Source organism: Octopus sinensis, linkage group LG5 (assembly GCF_006345805.1).
Source record: "Octopus sinensis linkage group LG5, ASM634580v1, whole genome shotgun sequence".
Taxonomy (NCBI): Eukaryota; Metazoa; Mollusca; class Cephalopoda; order Octopoda; family Octopodidae; genus Octopus; species Octopus sinensis.
The window spans coordinates 88646332-88663358 of record NC_043001.1 but is presented as its reverse complement, the minus strand read 5'-3'; the positions used below and the strand labels follow the sequence as shown (position 1 = coordinate 88663358).

The 17027-nt window shown below is 33.8% G+C and overlaps 1 protein-coding gene across 40 annotated transcripts in view; it reads right to left on the bottom strand.

Moving 5' to 3' along the window:
• Positions 1 to 17027, bottom strand: part of LOC115212079 (calcium/calmodulin-dependent protein kinase type II delta chain) — a 429066-nt gene that overhangs the window by 98303 nt on the left and 313736 nt on the right. For 21 of the 40 annotated variants that reach the window (XM_036502876.1, XM_036502877.1, XM_036502875.1 and 18 more), the window contains one exon: positions 7589 to 7663. The exons of the other annotated variants lie outside the window; for them this stretch is intronic. In XM_036502876.1, the coding sequence (XP_036358769.1) occupies positions 7589 to 7663 (75 nt within the window). The remainder of the gene's footprint in view (positions 1 to 7588; positions 7664 to 17027) is intronic. 40 annotated transcript variants of the gene reach the window in all.

The window sequence follows — 17027 nt, the reverse complement described above, 5'->3', positions numbered from 1 at the left end:
GTTCCATCCATGCTTACATTCTATTGTGGAACTTTTTTATTGAGCGTTTTGCTTTACAAAGCTATGGTCAGCTATTACTATTCAACAAATAACAGAGATGTGTGTATGTGTTTGTGCATGAATATGTGTATGCATGTATGTTTGTCTTTCACTAAGTTACAGGATATGTAAACAAACTAACAATGACTGTCAAGTACATCTGGTGTTACTTTGTTTACATTACCCATAACATACCAATGCAGCATAACACAACTAACAGAATGAGTATGAGACTGAAAAATGAGTACTAGGGTTGATTTGATTTTTTAAACACTTCAAAGTGGGGCACAAACATGGTTACACCCAAACGACTCAAACAAGTAAAAGAATAATGTAACCACCAGCCACTTTTATTAATTACCCAGTAGCTACCACTCTTACATACACATATACATACCTATATTGGTTTCAAATTTTGGCTCAAGGCCAGCAATTTCAGGAAAGGAGGTAAGCTGATTACATCGACCCCAGTGCTCAACAGGCACTTATTTTACCGACCCCGAAAGATGAAATGCAAAGTCGACCTCAACAGAATTTGAACTGAGAACCTAAAGATGGACGAAAAGCTGCTAAGCATTTTGCCCAGTGTGCTGCCTTAAACATATTTATATTTACCATCACCCTACACTCATAGCCACCTGCATTACTTGCACACCACACTGCTACTTATATAATGTGTCATTTTTTTTTCTGCATGCACATATGTATATTACCCAACATACAGACATATGTACTACCAACATTCTACCTTGCCACAAACACATTATCTGCCATCCAACATGTATATATTACCGACTGTCCTACCATATGAGCCAATACACCTCTCTACCAAATCATTATGGCTAGTATTGATACAGAATAACAGTAAAATAGTATATTTGTGGCAGAAATGGTAGAGTGCCAGAGGAGACATTTTACAATATATAGTTTCCATTCAAATTTTAATATCAAGCCAGGGCAGACTGGATTTAGTTGTTCACCTCTCTGGGTTAAGGTATTTGGACTGACTCAACTAGTTATACTCTTCCTCTAACAACGAGGGCCTAATATCAGTTTAAGAGACTGTTCATAGAAGTGGTAGAGCATGGGGTCATATCAATTCACAGTGTTCTTCTGAATTCAAATTCCAGTAACTGCAGGAGTTAACTCTGAGTTTTACCCTATTCACCTATTACCCTTCTACATAAGTGAAGAAAAGATAAACAAATAGTAGTAAAGTTATAGCTTAATTGTTTGCCTTAACTGGAGATACCTAATCCATATAGTCACATAGACAATAGCTGTTGTTTGTTTCTATCAAAGAGCTATGTATATTTATCCAGCATTTCCATAACCAACAAAGATTTCTAGATGAAGCTTTTTAATTAATGTCTGATATATGCTTATCTTGCAATGTTGTAATCAACTCCATTGCTTTATCTCAATAATACTTGGGTAAGATCATTCTTACTAGTCGGGTTAGCAGTGGCAACTGTACTCTTCAATGGCTGACTTTTACTATATCCTAGCACAGATACAAAACCATTGATCATTTAAAACTGTGATAAATTGCTTTGTGGAAATGAAATAAATGCCGTTTTTTGTGTGATTACATTAACCAGGTGTATATAAATCATAGTAACTGTATTATTGACCGACCAAGTGTCAATTGTACAATGGGTAATTGCTGTAAATGTGAAGGGAAGCAGCTGTAGAACAGCATGGGCCAGCGTAGCTAACCTATTTAGGCCCTAGCATAAGTATACACTATAAATATTATCAAAGATATGGTGGCAGCCTGTGTTAGGAACAGCAGCCAAGTATCCCTTGAATTGCAATGTCTTAAATAAAGAAGGATAAGTCCCTGACACACGAAGACAGCTGGAACACCTTTGATCATAGTTCTGCTCAATTATGGCTGATCTAAGGCTAAACACCACCACTACCAACAACAACAACACCATTCCACCACTGCCATCAAAAAGTCAATAGTAGTTGTTCATGAATTACTAATCAATTATGAGATGTATTTCAAGTTTAGTCAGAACATCGTTCTAACAATGTATTCAAGACAGCATAAAAAGTATTCTAAACATAAAATCTGAGGTAAGTTACTTCTTTGATAAAATAAAATATAATGCTACACAAATGTGTAGTTTTATAATCCATTGTAATGACGTTTGGAGTGATGTGGAGAGAAAGAATAACACTGCAATTATATATATACATTAGTAAGGGTGGGAGAATATGTTGAAAGAATGAATCAAATCAGAAATAATGAATCAAACAAAAAAAGTCAGTCTTTAGTGGTAAAAATAAAACAACAAATTGTATAGATTATATTGGAAGTAAAAAGAATGACTTGAGATATCATTTATCCAACTAAATTATAGCTAAGGCTAATGATCCAATAAGGTCCATCCATCATCGAAACTATCTAGGTAGTAGAAACTCAGTCACTAAAGCCTCTCATTAATAATCAGATAAAAATATAAACAACGTTACATTATAATTTGGTAGTTAATAAAATGATAATTATGTGGAAAAGAAGCTTTTAGAGAAACAAAGAATTCAATAAAGTTGAAATGTCAAAAGGTCAATGAACCATGCATTGTCCAATCCATGCAAGCATGGAAAAGCAGATATTAAAATGATGATGATAATGATGATAATGATTAAATCAAAAAAAATAAAGCATTGTTAAAAAAAAATCAAATTATTTGTACAAGAAATCAAGTATTAAAACTGCTCTCCCATTTCATAAATTAAGCTAATGATCAACAAACATGATTTATTATAATAATGAGCTTATTGTATACACTGCTCTGGTACACTACAGTTAATCAGAAAAGGGTGAAAGAGGAACAGAAAGCAGCATTAAGTAAAGACAAACAAAATTGATAGCCAAAACTACACATGCACAGAACAAAATACAACAAAAAATTCAGAAAAATGAACAGAAAATGAGCCATAAACAAGAAAGGGTACATCAGGACTGATATTGGCAAATTTGGGGAAGCTTAGAATTTTTGAAGGATACAATGTCAAGACATCTAACGACCAACACAGTTTATTTCAAGCTTCTGCAATTGTGAGTATGAAAAATGGTTTCTGAAAGTCTGTATGCTATGCTGTTTTTTGATTTTATGAGCATGTTTACAGGTAATAAAAGGTATTGAACAGAGAAAAGTGGCTAGAGCTGTTGTTGGAAAGATCGTGGATAATCTTGTGTGCTTCTATCAAGTTAGCTACAAGATGTTGAAATTTTAGAAACAGACTTAGACTTTGTATTGGTCCTTGGATTGTATATTATAAATGGTGAAATGGAGATTATATGTTAATGAAACATCCAACTCATCTCATCAATCAAATCCTAAAGTAGAATCTTGACATTATAGGATAAAAGAATATAGTTCTGTTCATGGTTTTATACTGATCAGATTTCATAACTATAGCAGGATACTGAATGCTCTTAGGTGGTACAACACTGATAAATAACCTTCATATGCTTAATTAACTATTAAACAAATCAAAACAAGAACTAATTTTAGAAAACACCAACATACTAACAATTTTACTTCACTTTGCTAAACAATTTGCATTTCAAATAGTTTCAGAAAGTTATGTCTGTGTACACATAACACCTGGAGTAAAAACCTCTCTTGAAACCTGCTCATAGCTCTGACACAAGCCACTTAACTAGCTGAAGTTGATTGCCAGTAAAGTTAATGAAGGGTAATCTACTATGAAATGGTGCAATAAATACAGGAGTTAAAACCAGTAATTTGACATAATGACAGCATAGGAGAAAAACACTAACAATTAAATTACTACAGTTAATACATGTTTACTACCTCTTTACACACACTATGTATAAATGGAAAGGTACAGCTATGTATGTAATGTATACACATATTCACACACAAATAACTACTTATTTTATCTAACTTTCAAACAAAAGCTTTAAAGTGTAAATTTGATGCTACATACAAAGACTATTCAAAATCACTGTATTCTGTAAAGTACACACAAGTATGCACACAGTCCTACCCAAAGATTAAGGTTATCTAAATATATTTGTTTTCACATTTGTCTTTCCATTCTGGAATGGGTTAAATGATTACAGTAATGAGGCATTGTTTCATAGGTGAATAACCTTCCTATCACTAACCTTTACCTACTTTACATGGAAGGGATCTCTTATTTCACTTGTCTTTGAAACTGCAAAGCCAGCAGATTTGTAAAAATAAAGGACAACATCACTGCTAGTAGCTGAGTAACTGTTTGAGAGATACAAATTCAAACAAACACATATGTGCATATATACACACAAACCCACAGTAGGTCTTTTCAATGGGGGTTATAGCAGAAGACATTTGCCCAGGATGTCATGCAGCAGGGCTGAACCTAAAGCTATATAGCTGGTAAGCAAACTTCTTAACCACAAAGCTATATCTGTGCCTATATAGCCTACAAACACATACACACGCAAATAATGGTTATGAGCACTGATTAAAATTGTAAAAAAGAAAACAAGGTTATCCACTCTGTTAGGATATCAACTGCAGGTGGGTAACAAGTAGTTCTCCTTTTTATTTGTTTTTAGGAGTGCTTGTAAATATCATATATAATTTATATTTAAAATTTTAACTGTTTCCATAATAGCTAATTTATACACACATACAGACATATACACTACACACACAGACACACTGCTGGATGTGGTCAATATGAATAGGTCAATCAGAAATAACTGTGTAGACTGATTGTATACGTGCTGTTGCAGTGTTTAAAATGCATTAAGCACAACAGTGATAAGTTATAGGAAGATATAAGAAAGATGATTTATTGACTGAGTTGCTATAATAAGCCTGTTCATCTTATCTATACAGAAGAAGCTGTAGTAAAATATAAAGTGTAAAAACAGATAAACATGGATGACAGGCAACGCATGAACTTTGCAGAATCGATTAAATATATAAAGTGTACTGAACAGAAGTCAAGAAGTAGTAATAGAAGAGTGTTTTTCTTTTTTGTTAATTGCTGATTATATGACAGCAGATTCTCTGGTTATCATTGGTAACTTAAGAGATCTGGATTGCTGAGGTGTTAGGGTATTGGAAGGTCGGTAGTTTATATCCTGTAATTAGTGTTCTATTGTGCCCGTGGTCAAATAAACACCATGCTGTAATTGTATGATAGAGCAGTTAACAGCAGTTATAAAAGGAAGACCATCAAATGAGTGGATATTAATACCCTGATATTTAACTGGCAATGATGGTGGTGGTATGATGATGACATTGATATATTGATATCTAGCTAGCAGTAATAATGATGACATTGTTACTGAGATACCAAACTAGCAGTGATTTGTTACCTTGATATATAGCTGACAATAATGTTGGTAATGTTATCTGCATGAGGTAATTACTTTTAAGATTGGGTTTGACAAAGATGAAACATATTTTGATGATCATTACATGGCCGGTTGTATGAAATGTGAAGATGTATGGTATTGAAAGATGGACAGTGAATGTGATGTATACAATAGGTGTAACATGTAATAGTGAAACATTAAAAAAAAATTTCTTTTTACTTGCTTGCTCTAGAGTGTGTGTGTGTGTGTGCATGTTCATGTCCTTCATGGGTTCTCATAAACTACCGAGATTGATGCCATTAATGTTCCTTCTGAACCATAGCAAGTTAACACCTGTGTGAAAGACAAGGAGTGAGTTCCAAAGGACAATCTTCTGGAGGAACACTGGACAGACATAGTGGTCATTGAGGGGTTAGCATTAGGATGTGTTTGGACACAACAATATGTTGAGAAGGGGAGAGATGAAGGGGTTGCATATAACTGAGTAGAGATCACATGGGCTCTGAAGCATAGGGCCACTTGTGGTGATACAGCCCTTGGTATGTTAACAATGTGCTCTTGTCAGGAGTGATCCTCAATGATAGTATGGATCATCATATGGAGAGATTGTGATGGCTCTAGTTGCATGCTACATGTTTACAGAAAAGTATAGAGTAATGAGTACCATCTGTGGTACTTCATAGTTAAATGAAACAAGATTGGCATTTCCTTTTAGAGATTGATTTGAGGTCACTATTTATGGAATCGGTATGGATTTTGATATGTGGTATCTAGGTTGTATGTGGCTGATGCATAATTAGGAATGATTAGGGAAGAATGAAGTGTAGTATCAGCTGTGCAAGGGCAGGTGATGGTAAATGTGATGACAAGTAGGTCATTGATGTGTTAAGAGAGTGGAGGGAACATAATGAACCTAAGGGATGCAAAATTGATAGAGTGAGGTAGAGAAAGTGCTTTGTCAATAGATGTGAGTGTGATTTGATAAGAAGCTACCATTTTAAGAGATGAGATGTGAGTGGAGCTCAAGAGGAGCAGATGTCGTCAAAAGCTTTATTGATGCCAGAAGTAATAACATTGCATTCACTAAATTTCTCCAGAGCAACAACCCACTGGTGGGATATAGAAAACTAAGACAACAGTGAATCTGGTTTTAGGGGCTGCGCATATAATGTATTATATGTAGTGTGTTTGTGATGTGCTGTTATTTAAATTTGATCTAGACTTATGATCAAAGATGTTTCAATCATGATCATTGAGATTCTATCTTTTATTTGGACATAGTTCACTTAGGACTACATTATCTGATGTATTATTCTTCATTTTTAAGATATGTGTGTAAGATGTATGATGGCATATGTGATGGCAGTGAAGCAGGTATGATCTTTCAGATTGTATGGTAGTGAGACACAAGGCAAGGAATTTAGCAGATTATATGTGTGTATAATATGTAATGTGTGTAAAGGGAGTAATAATGTATAGCAGTGAGACATGGATATTGAACGTATAATATTTACAGCTACTGTAGAGGAACAAAGTAAATATGGCCAGTTAAATGTACAATGATAATTCATGAAATCTAAGTAGAAGAGAGAAGAGAAAACTCCTGGGCTCAGAATATTAGCATATATAGATGAAAAAGATTCTTAAACTCATACAGTGGGCAATTAATGTAACTGGAGGATGCTGGGTGGATGAAAATGTAGTCCAGGTGGACATGAAAAGAATTTGTGACAGATGAAGACCAAAGAGGACTTCAAATTAAGAAAATAGGTGAGACCTAGAATGATGAAAGTTGATAAGATGGCGAGAAGGTGTATTATATAGAGGGTTACTGTTCAATATCAGCCATTACAGGAAAAACTCAAACATAAACAACAGCACTAATGACAATGATGATGATGGTGATGATGATAGCTTACATCTCTTATCCCACTTACCAAGAGGTAATACAGAACTACACTTTTTATCAAAATGTTACTCTTTGATAAAAACATGAGTAAATATAAACACAACAAAAAACAACCAAAAATCTTCATATATATATATTTCAAACAAACTAAATACAAAAGAGCAAACTGATTCCATAGTTATCCTTAGTATTTGTTATTAGTAAAGGTGGTGTAATTGATGGTAGAAACAAGTGCAAATGTAGGGTATTAGTTGTAGAGATATAAAGGAGAATAGAATAATTACCTGCAGCAGTAAAGCTGGGTGTGGGAGGTGGTGTTCCTTGTGACTGGCCATTGTTACTAACCTGTTGTGTACTCCCTAGGGGATGAAACATAACAGCATAGGTGTAGAATAGGTAGAAAGTCTAGGAGGGGTGCCTTATGAAATTTGTTAATATGGGTAGAGCTAGATTCTTCATATAGTACTTGTTTCATAGGTGTTGGTTGGTGGTGGGGAATAAAGAGAGAGAGGCAGATAGAAGAAAGAGACAGAGAGGGACACATTTAAGTAGAGAGATTAGTTGTTGGACAAGTGGAGATAAATAGACACTCACACAAAATAGATAATAGGTTGGTAGGTAAACAATAATATAATTAATAAGACAGGAAGACCTCTAGTAAGACAATGTGTGAGAGAGCAAGAAAGAGAGAGACACACACACACAGAGTGTGTAAGAAAGGGAGAAATTTCAGTAGACACATAGATATAAAGAGAGAGCAACAGAGAGGGGGTAAAAGTGAGGATGTAGACATGTGTGTGTCTGTCTGTGTATGTATGAGTGTGCATGCAGGTCAGAGAGAGAGAAAGAGTATGTGATGGAAATTTCCAGTGAGAAGTGGATATTAAACAAAAGAAAATTAACTGAGTCAACAGACATCTCTGAACAGCTAAAGTCTACTGATCAGTTGATCAGTATACAGAGCTCAAGATTTGACTCAATATGATGTGTGTGAGGGCATGCATGCACCACACAGTTTTCCTCACTAGACACAAATACTAGGTTAGTGCAATGCTTTTGAAAGTGAGAAAGAGCTGCATGCCCATCAGACTCTCTCATTCTTATACAATTTGCTCAGTGGTTAAGATAAAACCAAGACAACTGAACTTTTATGTGAGGTAGTAGATTGACAAAGTGACTACAAGGATCTTCAAACCTTACAGAGCCGTGTAATTTGATGCATATCCAGGCTATAAAGTATCATTCCAGTTGTATGCCCTGCATCATGGCTTCTAACCCAATATGATAGTATGTTACCACTTGCAACAGTTTCTCCTATAGGCCTGCGGTCACCAACTTCAAAACCATGAATGTTACTTATTTCTTTTATGCTTCATTTGGTCAATAAATGAAAACATGCTACTAAATACACACAAATATTTGATGTATATATGTAGACATTACTGTACAGCCTTTACCTCCTTTAGATTCATTTGCCTTTGACAAGTCTTGCTTTTCATTCGGCAGGATATCACAAGTCATCTTTCTTACCAAGCAAGCTTGGTGCAAATGCCAGTTTAGTTGCCAATGATCATTATATTCGGTCACGCGCTAGTTTAGCACTTGTGTCTAGCAAGTTCAGTATGTATAGTACATAATAAACTGATACATAGTAAGAGGTCTCGTGGTAGTGGTTGGAGTGCTCAGCACATTTGTAATAATGAAATACCATAGATCCTTAGTTTCAGGTACAAGGAAGGTGTTGTGTAAAGAGGAGCAGTCAAGGTTTTCTGCCAACAACCCTTCCCACCTTCCCCCATTCTATGACTGCATTCTTTGTTGATAAGCTGTGTAGTTAGTTGCAGTCTTCATTGATTAGTGATAGTTGAAACTTCTCAGAGCCACTGATGGTGGACCTTTTATGGCAGCAGTGGGGGTATCACACATCTATCATGATAAAATCCCACAACTTCCTTAGCTCTAGACACACAGAAAAGCTGTAGTGTAAGTGGAAGCAGGTGTAATTCTCTGTTCCCCACATGGTTGCATCTTCTGTTGAGGTGCCATATGGCTGAAATGTTGTCCTCAATGATCACCAATAGATGAACATAACTATAGGTATCATTTTATAACCTTTTCATTCATTCTCTTTTTCTTTTTACCTGTTTTTTTTTTTTTTTGAAGTTGCTAGGTCATCATCAAATCTGATGGCTGAACTACCAACATTATACACATATATAAACAGATAGATGGATATATGTGTACACACACAATTGTATCTTTATATGTATATGCCTTAAATTATAAACATGTATGCATGTATATAAGTGCTTGCACATATATCCAATACAAATAAATACATTTGTGTGTGTGTTTTATGCATAACAGACCATGAATCAGTAGAAATGAAATTTAAATAGAACAAAGCCTAGGTGGGGTGAAATAATGTAAGCCCTTTATGATGAGTGCAAAGAAGAGGGAGGGAGTTTCCTGATAGAAGGTCTTATGGTTTGTTGGCCACACATAAAAAAAGATGTACCCTAATTGTTTCCCCAATCAATCGCATACAGTAGTGACCATAAATATACAGCCGTCATAAATTATGTGACCACAGTTGTAGACATCTTAATTTTTCTGCATTTGCTTTCGTTGGAATGTCATTAATTAAACAATATTTTATATACAACACAGTGTGAATCAGAACTTGAAACAGTTGAAATATATATATATATCCACACATACACGCATATGAAATATACATGTACATGAATATATATATATATATATATATATATATATATGCATGTACATATGCACACACACACACATACACACTCACAGTTTTTGTTAATAGTTATTTTAGTAGTAATGTTATTTTATTATGTAATAGTGTGTTGATCAACTGAGATCATCCAGGCCAATTAGTAGACAAAAATCTCCTTCTAAGAGTGTTTAAAATGTAAAAAAGAAAAAGAAAAAGGAGATAATTCCATTAAGATCAGCTGATAAAAAATAAATTTAGACAAGACAGACAATGCCAAATGGAAAGGATCCGGTCTTTAAACTGGTGAAAGGAATGAGCACGATGAAGTCTTACTACACCTACTCAGTGGTGAAAAATATTGTACTAGGCATATATATATATATAGATAGATAGATATATATATAAATAGATATAGATATACATACACACACGTGTATGTATGTATGCATACATACACACAGATATGTATGCATTTTTGATTAAAAATACAGAAAAACATCAAAATTATATATATATATATATATATATATATATAAAACAATAATAAAAACACCCCAATTTGGAGAGCAAAAAAGGGGAACAATTTAACAATAACAAAATCTAAAAAATCTAAAGGAAGACATGTATTATAGTATTATGACAATGGTTTGGATGCACTGGTTAGTTAACATTAGTCCTATCACAAAACACAATATATCTGTAGGACTATTTCTTAACTTGGATCAATTCCAGTGTCAGTGGTCTTAAGGATTGGAAAGTCAGGGTGGAATGGATGTTTAGTGTTTCAAAGAGAATTTCTGCTAGCCAGGTTAATTGGGAAAATCATATTTTAACTTATAGGTTGGTAACTGAGAATTAAATATACACATGAATAAAATACTGACCTTTAGCAAATGACTTTATTAGTAAAAAAAAAAAAATGTAGGAGAAAAAAAAGGTTGCAGCTCAGAGTATATGTTCACAACGGTAAAGTGAAGTGAAGTTAAATTTAAAAGGGGAAGCCCATATGAACTGTATTTGAATTCAGAACCTAAGAAGAGAAACTAAACACCACATGTTGAATCCAGAAAGCGCTACTAATTCTGTCATAAAAATAATATTCATACTAAGAGGCTATATATTTACAGTTTATTCAGAGAAAGATGGGTAAGTGCTCATAACATTTTTACAGGGCCTTTGATACTGGTGGGTGAAGGTGCATGGCCTAGTAGTTAGGCCATGCACCTTCAGTGCTTCAAGCTTTTGAGCAAAACACTTTATTTCATGTGGCTCCAGTCTACTCAACTCAAATGAATTTCACCAATAGCTGGTAAGATAACCCTGTAATGGACCAGCATCCCATTCAGAGTTTAGCCAAACGGTCACCACTTTTAGTAGTCTGTAAGTGTGTCTAGTAGTTGAGCATGCGATGCTTAGCTAAATTAAATCTTCTTCCAGTACAGATGGTTGATCCAAAATGAAACAACATGGAGGCGACGGCAGTGCTAGTAGGGTGTGTGAAAATGCCTCCAAGAAGGTGACATTGTTTGTTCAGCCCGCTGGTTCATCAAGAGAACTTGCTGAAAAGCCAGCGTTGATGTGAGTGAAAGAACTAAATGTTGAGAGAGTTCTAAAGTGAAGGAAGTAAAACTCTCCAGTGAGAAATGGCGATTGGCATGCTTTATACAAATGCCAAATTGGAAGCAGTTCTAACCAGTCACAGAGAATAGCACAGAAGGTACAACCACACAAAATCAACTGTTAAAAATACTTGGCATTTTGTGTGGGGAGTGGTGAAGGAACAAAAATCAATCCAAAATAAACCACAAAAAAATCATGTAATTTTATTCCCTTTTCAGAAGAGGGAGAGCAAGAAAGAGGAGAGAGGGAAGAGGGGTAGAAGTGGAGTCAGATTTGATGAGAAAAATCCAAAAGGCAGTAATGAAAGTTAATTTTAAAAACACAAAATTTTATTAAAATCTGATTTGTTCACTTTCAAGTAATTCTGATGTTTATAATAACTGTTACTAATTTTGGCACAAAGCCAGCAATTCTGAGGGAAGTGGGCAAGTCAATTACATCAACCCCAGTACTTGACTGGAGGAAATGTTGCACAAAAATTTTGTCCAATGCATTAAGGATCCTGTCTGCTCATTGCCTTCCTGTTGTTAAGAATAATTCTCTGTAATTTAGGCACAAGGCCAGCAATTTTGCGGGGGAAGGAATAGTTGACACCATTAACTCCAGTACTTGACTGGTTCTTTATTTCTATGGAAAGGATGAAAGACAAAGTGACCATGGCAGATCTGAACTCAGAACATAAAGAGCTGGAACAAATATTGCAAAGTATTTTTACCAACACTAATGGTTCTGCTAATCCACAACCCTAATCATAATAATATATAATTTAGGTACAAGGTCACAAATTTGTGGAGAGAGAACAGCCAGGTATACTGACTTCATGACTTACACTTTATTTTTATCAATTTTGAAAAGATGAAAAAATGATGTTCAATTCAGTACATTTGAATTCAGAATATACATAGCCAGAAGAAATGCTGCAGTGCTCTAATACGTTAGCTAATTTACCACCTTTACAATAGTAATAATTGTCTCTAATTTAAGCAGAAGGCCAGTAATTTTGAGTGGAGGGGATTAGTCAATGCTATTGGCCACAATATTTGGCTGGTACTTTATTTCATCAACCTCGGAAAGCAGAAAGGCAAAGTTGATGCTAGCAAGATTTGAACTCAGACTGTAAAAGGGCTGCAACAAAATACCATAGTCCTAGTTCTGACTCTTCAGAAAGATCTATGTTGTGATAGTTATGCATTTCCCAACAGCATGAGTATAGTAAAGTGGCTTTAGCAATGAAATAAAACTGCTGCACTATATCACCACAACAACTACAATAATTTCTAACATTTGCTGATGCCTATCAATTTGTAAGGTGTGGGATGTATGGAATATAGAAATGATGTCAGTATATTATCAGAACAAAAGTGAAGAAATGAAATCATCAATTGAGGGATTTGAATTCCAAGTGCAAAAAGTATCATAAAGCTTTTTTGCTTGGTACTCCACTCATGTATGCCACTCCACTACCTTAACAACAGTAACTTATTTAAATGCTGTAAGGTTTATTTTCTTACTTGTTTGCTTATTTTTTTTTATTCAATAATGATATAACATATATCTTGATACATATGTTTTGATATATCAATATATTTTGACAATACCATTACAACACAAAATCATAGTTGCTAGTTTAAGAGAGGTATAATAATAATAATGACATAATATAATAAATTATAATATAACAAAATATAATGCCATGTGAAAAAAGTGATAAAAGTAATATTGTAACATTAACTCTTTTGTAATCATATTGTGGTTGAAATACACTGTCTTTGTTTCAAATAATTTTGAAAATAATGAATAATTTAGAGAAATAACTCATTATTAAGCTGATATTTGGAAAATAGTTTAAGATGAAATTCTAATGGAAGATTTTAATTTAGATGACTTTAAAACAGGAAATTTGTATCATAGACTCAGGTGGGTTTGTAAAAAAAGGGTTAAAGATCAGACAATGGTAGAACTGCACAAGTTTGCAGTACAAGTAAAGCTTGGACATCATCCAGAACAGAACATTCATGTAAAACTACCCTTGTGTCATTTTTTTTATAAGTTGCTATATGGTCAGATTTAAAAGGTTTGCAGCTTCAGTTGCAGATAATTGGGTAGATAATTGGCATTCAAATCGAAATACATTTTATTTGCTGATGTAATGATGGATTTTCCATGCAGTCACCCAACTTGCTTGAGATAGCAGCCCTCAAATCACACTTTATAATATATAAAAGGAATGACACATTTATAGTGTGCCTGAAAAAGTCATAATTGGGATACTTTTAATTCTAGGTTTGCAGGCTCAGAAACGATAGTTGGTTTAAACAATAAGACAATTATTTCATCTGGGTTAGGCATGGGATATCTGTTATCAATTTCAACAAAATCTGGATGAAACTGGAAGAACATATGAATGACTGCCATGTGTAGGTTTTTACTCATATTTATACTGAAGTTCAGGAGATACTTGGGGCACTAATCTAATAAGCTAAGTCAACTTGAAGTGGGGACTATGAAATGTTAAAGCAACTGACAATAAATGTTTTTAAAAATGCATTAACTTCATGTGGTTTCTTTGTCACATTCTACTTATGATTACAGGTTGTGGCACATACATTGATGTCAAGTCATTTAGGGTTAGAAAATGAATACACACACAAAACATACTAAAGAACCCACATAATAACAATACTTTGGGAGTTGGTTTCAATTTGAGAAAACATTATATATATATATATATATATATATATATAATATATATATATATATATATATATATATATATATATATATAATGTATGTATGTATAAATTGTATACATAGAAAGATAGAAAGAAGTATAAAGAATAGAAAAAGAATGAAAAGGTGGATAAGAGAATGTTAGTGAAAGAAGTAAAAGTACAATCCCAAACCAAAAGGATCAACCCTTTCTCAAAGGTAAAATAGATAAAAAAAAATCTTTGATATGTCTAAGATTTTGACATTTCAAAAATTAGGCTCACACTCTCTCTCTCCCTCACACACACACACACACACACACACACACACAGAGTATGTTAAAAAATTCTTCAAAGAAAGGATATATTTCTGTAGAGAAATTAGCTATTTGAAAATATTTCTTAGAGATAATGATATTTAAATTTCTCTTCATAAATGTGATAGCTAAGCTGAATATTAGATAAAAAAAAAAAATCATGGAATCAATTTCAAAAGTATTTATTTCTGCAATTGCTGTGCTAAATATATAATACTTACTTAAGAATGTACTAATTAAATCTAGGATACTCTAACAGTTGTTAAAGGTCAGTGAAACAACTATGCAAACCGTATGAGAAAACCTTCATGAAGTTATTTAGTCACATGTAATATGGGAATTTTCCTCAACAAACTCTTTATAAGACCAAGTCAATAAGGGATCCTCAATGTAGTTATTCAACCTGCTAGAAATAAGAGCCAAATCTCCCTTATACTATGTCCTACACCTTAAAAAAAGGAAGGACACACTGAATAACATACATCAGAAATACTAAATGAATAAAACCTGAAGTGGTCGTGATTGAAATGCCTTGCTGCATGAATCTGCTGGGTCAGGTTTAATATGGAGTTAAACAATAACTCCCAACAAACTTAAAAAACAAAAGAGTGGCTGCCATAAGCATGTCCAGTGACTTGGTTAATTGACAAGCTCAGTGTAAAGGCCAAATCTCTCTCAATAAAATTCTTACCATCATTAAGAGAGAGGTTGAATAACCCACAAATGGAACTGCTACATAATAACATGGCCTGTAAAATGCAGCAGTTACACTATATAACCTCTAACATTACTGTAATGTGTGTTTTAGTCTCTTTTTCAATTAATTTTTATTTATGATGATGATCATCAACTTTTAATATCCATCTTCCAATGCAAAGGGTTGGATTGTTTGACAAGATCCAACGGGTCAGCGGACTGCATTGTGCTTCAATGTCTTGCTTTGGCATGATTTCTATGGCTGGATGCCCTTCCTAATTCAAAACCTCTTTACAGTGTTCTGGGTGCTTTTCTACAGCACCAGTACAAATGTAGTTTCTATGTAGCCTGTAAAACTAAGATCCCCTTTGAAGGTGTGAGTCTATAGTAGCGAAGGCAGCCTTTAAGCTGAGTTATGAAAGGGTTAAAAAATGAGAGAAGGGGTTGGAACAGATTTCTTTAATTTTTTCAATTTCTTCACTTTCAGTTCCTCAACACTTTTGTTTTACACAAAAACTTTGGAAAATTTGTAAAACTTTTACTTTTCTAAAAACAGATATTGTCTTATTTTAACATTAAGTTCTATACTGAAGATGAGATAACCATAACTAGATTGTTGGTCAAATGATTCATTATTATCTTCCAGTTCACTAGAGGTCTACTGAAGCAGAGCTGACCAACAACAACAGCAACAACGATGACAACAACAGCTACAGCTACAACTGATATCAGTAAAACAAATCCTGTCTCAACTTGAGCTCGCTCTCTTCTTCATCATATGTGTTATGTGTTTCTCTCTTTGATCCCTTAGATTCATATTTAGATCAACAGATTGTCATGCAGTAATAGAATATACCTGGTAGATAATTAATAAAATTAAACAAATGAATAATTATAAATAAAAATAAAGCAAATATTGAAGTGGTTTTAGGATGACTGCTTTAATAAAGTCACATAATCAGCATCCATATTGATAAAAATCTCATGAATGCAGATTTTAGGAAGTTTTTTTTTTTGTTCTTTAATAATTTAGATGTATTAAACCAGGTCTATTCTATCGGTTTATAAGTAGAAAGTTATATCTTAGTTCAAATATCATGCAGCTTTATCAGCCAGGTTATTTATTCTCCAGATGTTGGTTGGAAGAAATTTGCATACAAATAAGACCATATTACTTCCCTTATCTTACTGAAGCCAGACAGTAACAATTCTTTGAATACTGTGTTGGAGCTAGCCAACAAATAGCAGTTACCACTGGAGCCAGTAAGCAGAGGATCCTTATTCTGTAAACTGTTCACTAATATTCTATAATTTAGCACTGACAATGATAAATGATAAACGAACTCAAGTGTTGTACCTAACTGGAGTTAGTCACCTTCCACTTGTTATTCCTCTCTTCACAAAACTGTGAACCTAATCTGGAATCTAAGTGACAAACTTCTGTCTTGATTGTTCTATTCAGTAGTACTTAGAATCTGTTTGTAAACGTTGACTGTCAAGGAACTAGTAGCGTTTCTACAAATAAATTAAGAACTGTGGGGAGTCATTAGTATGATAAGGGAGAAACTATTACCATTATTATTGAATAAAAATTATGACTATTATTAAATAAAGTACTGTCAGAGTTGCTGAAGATTTA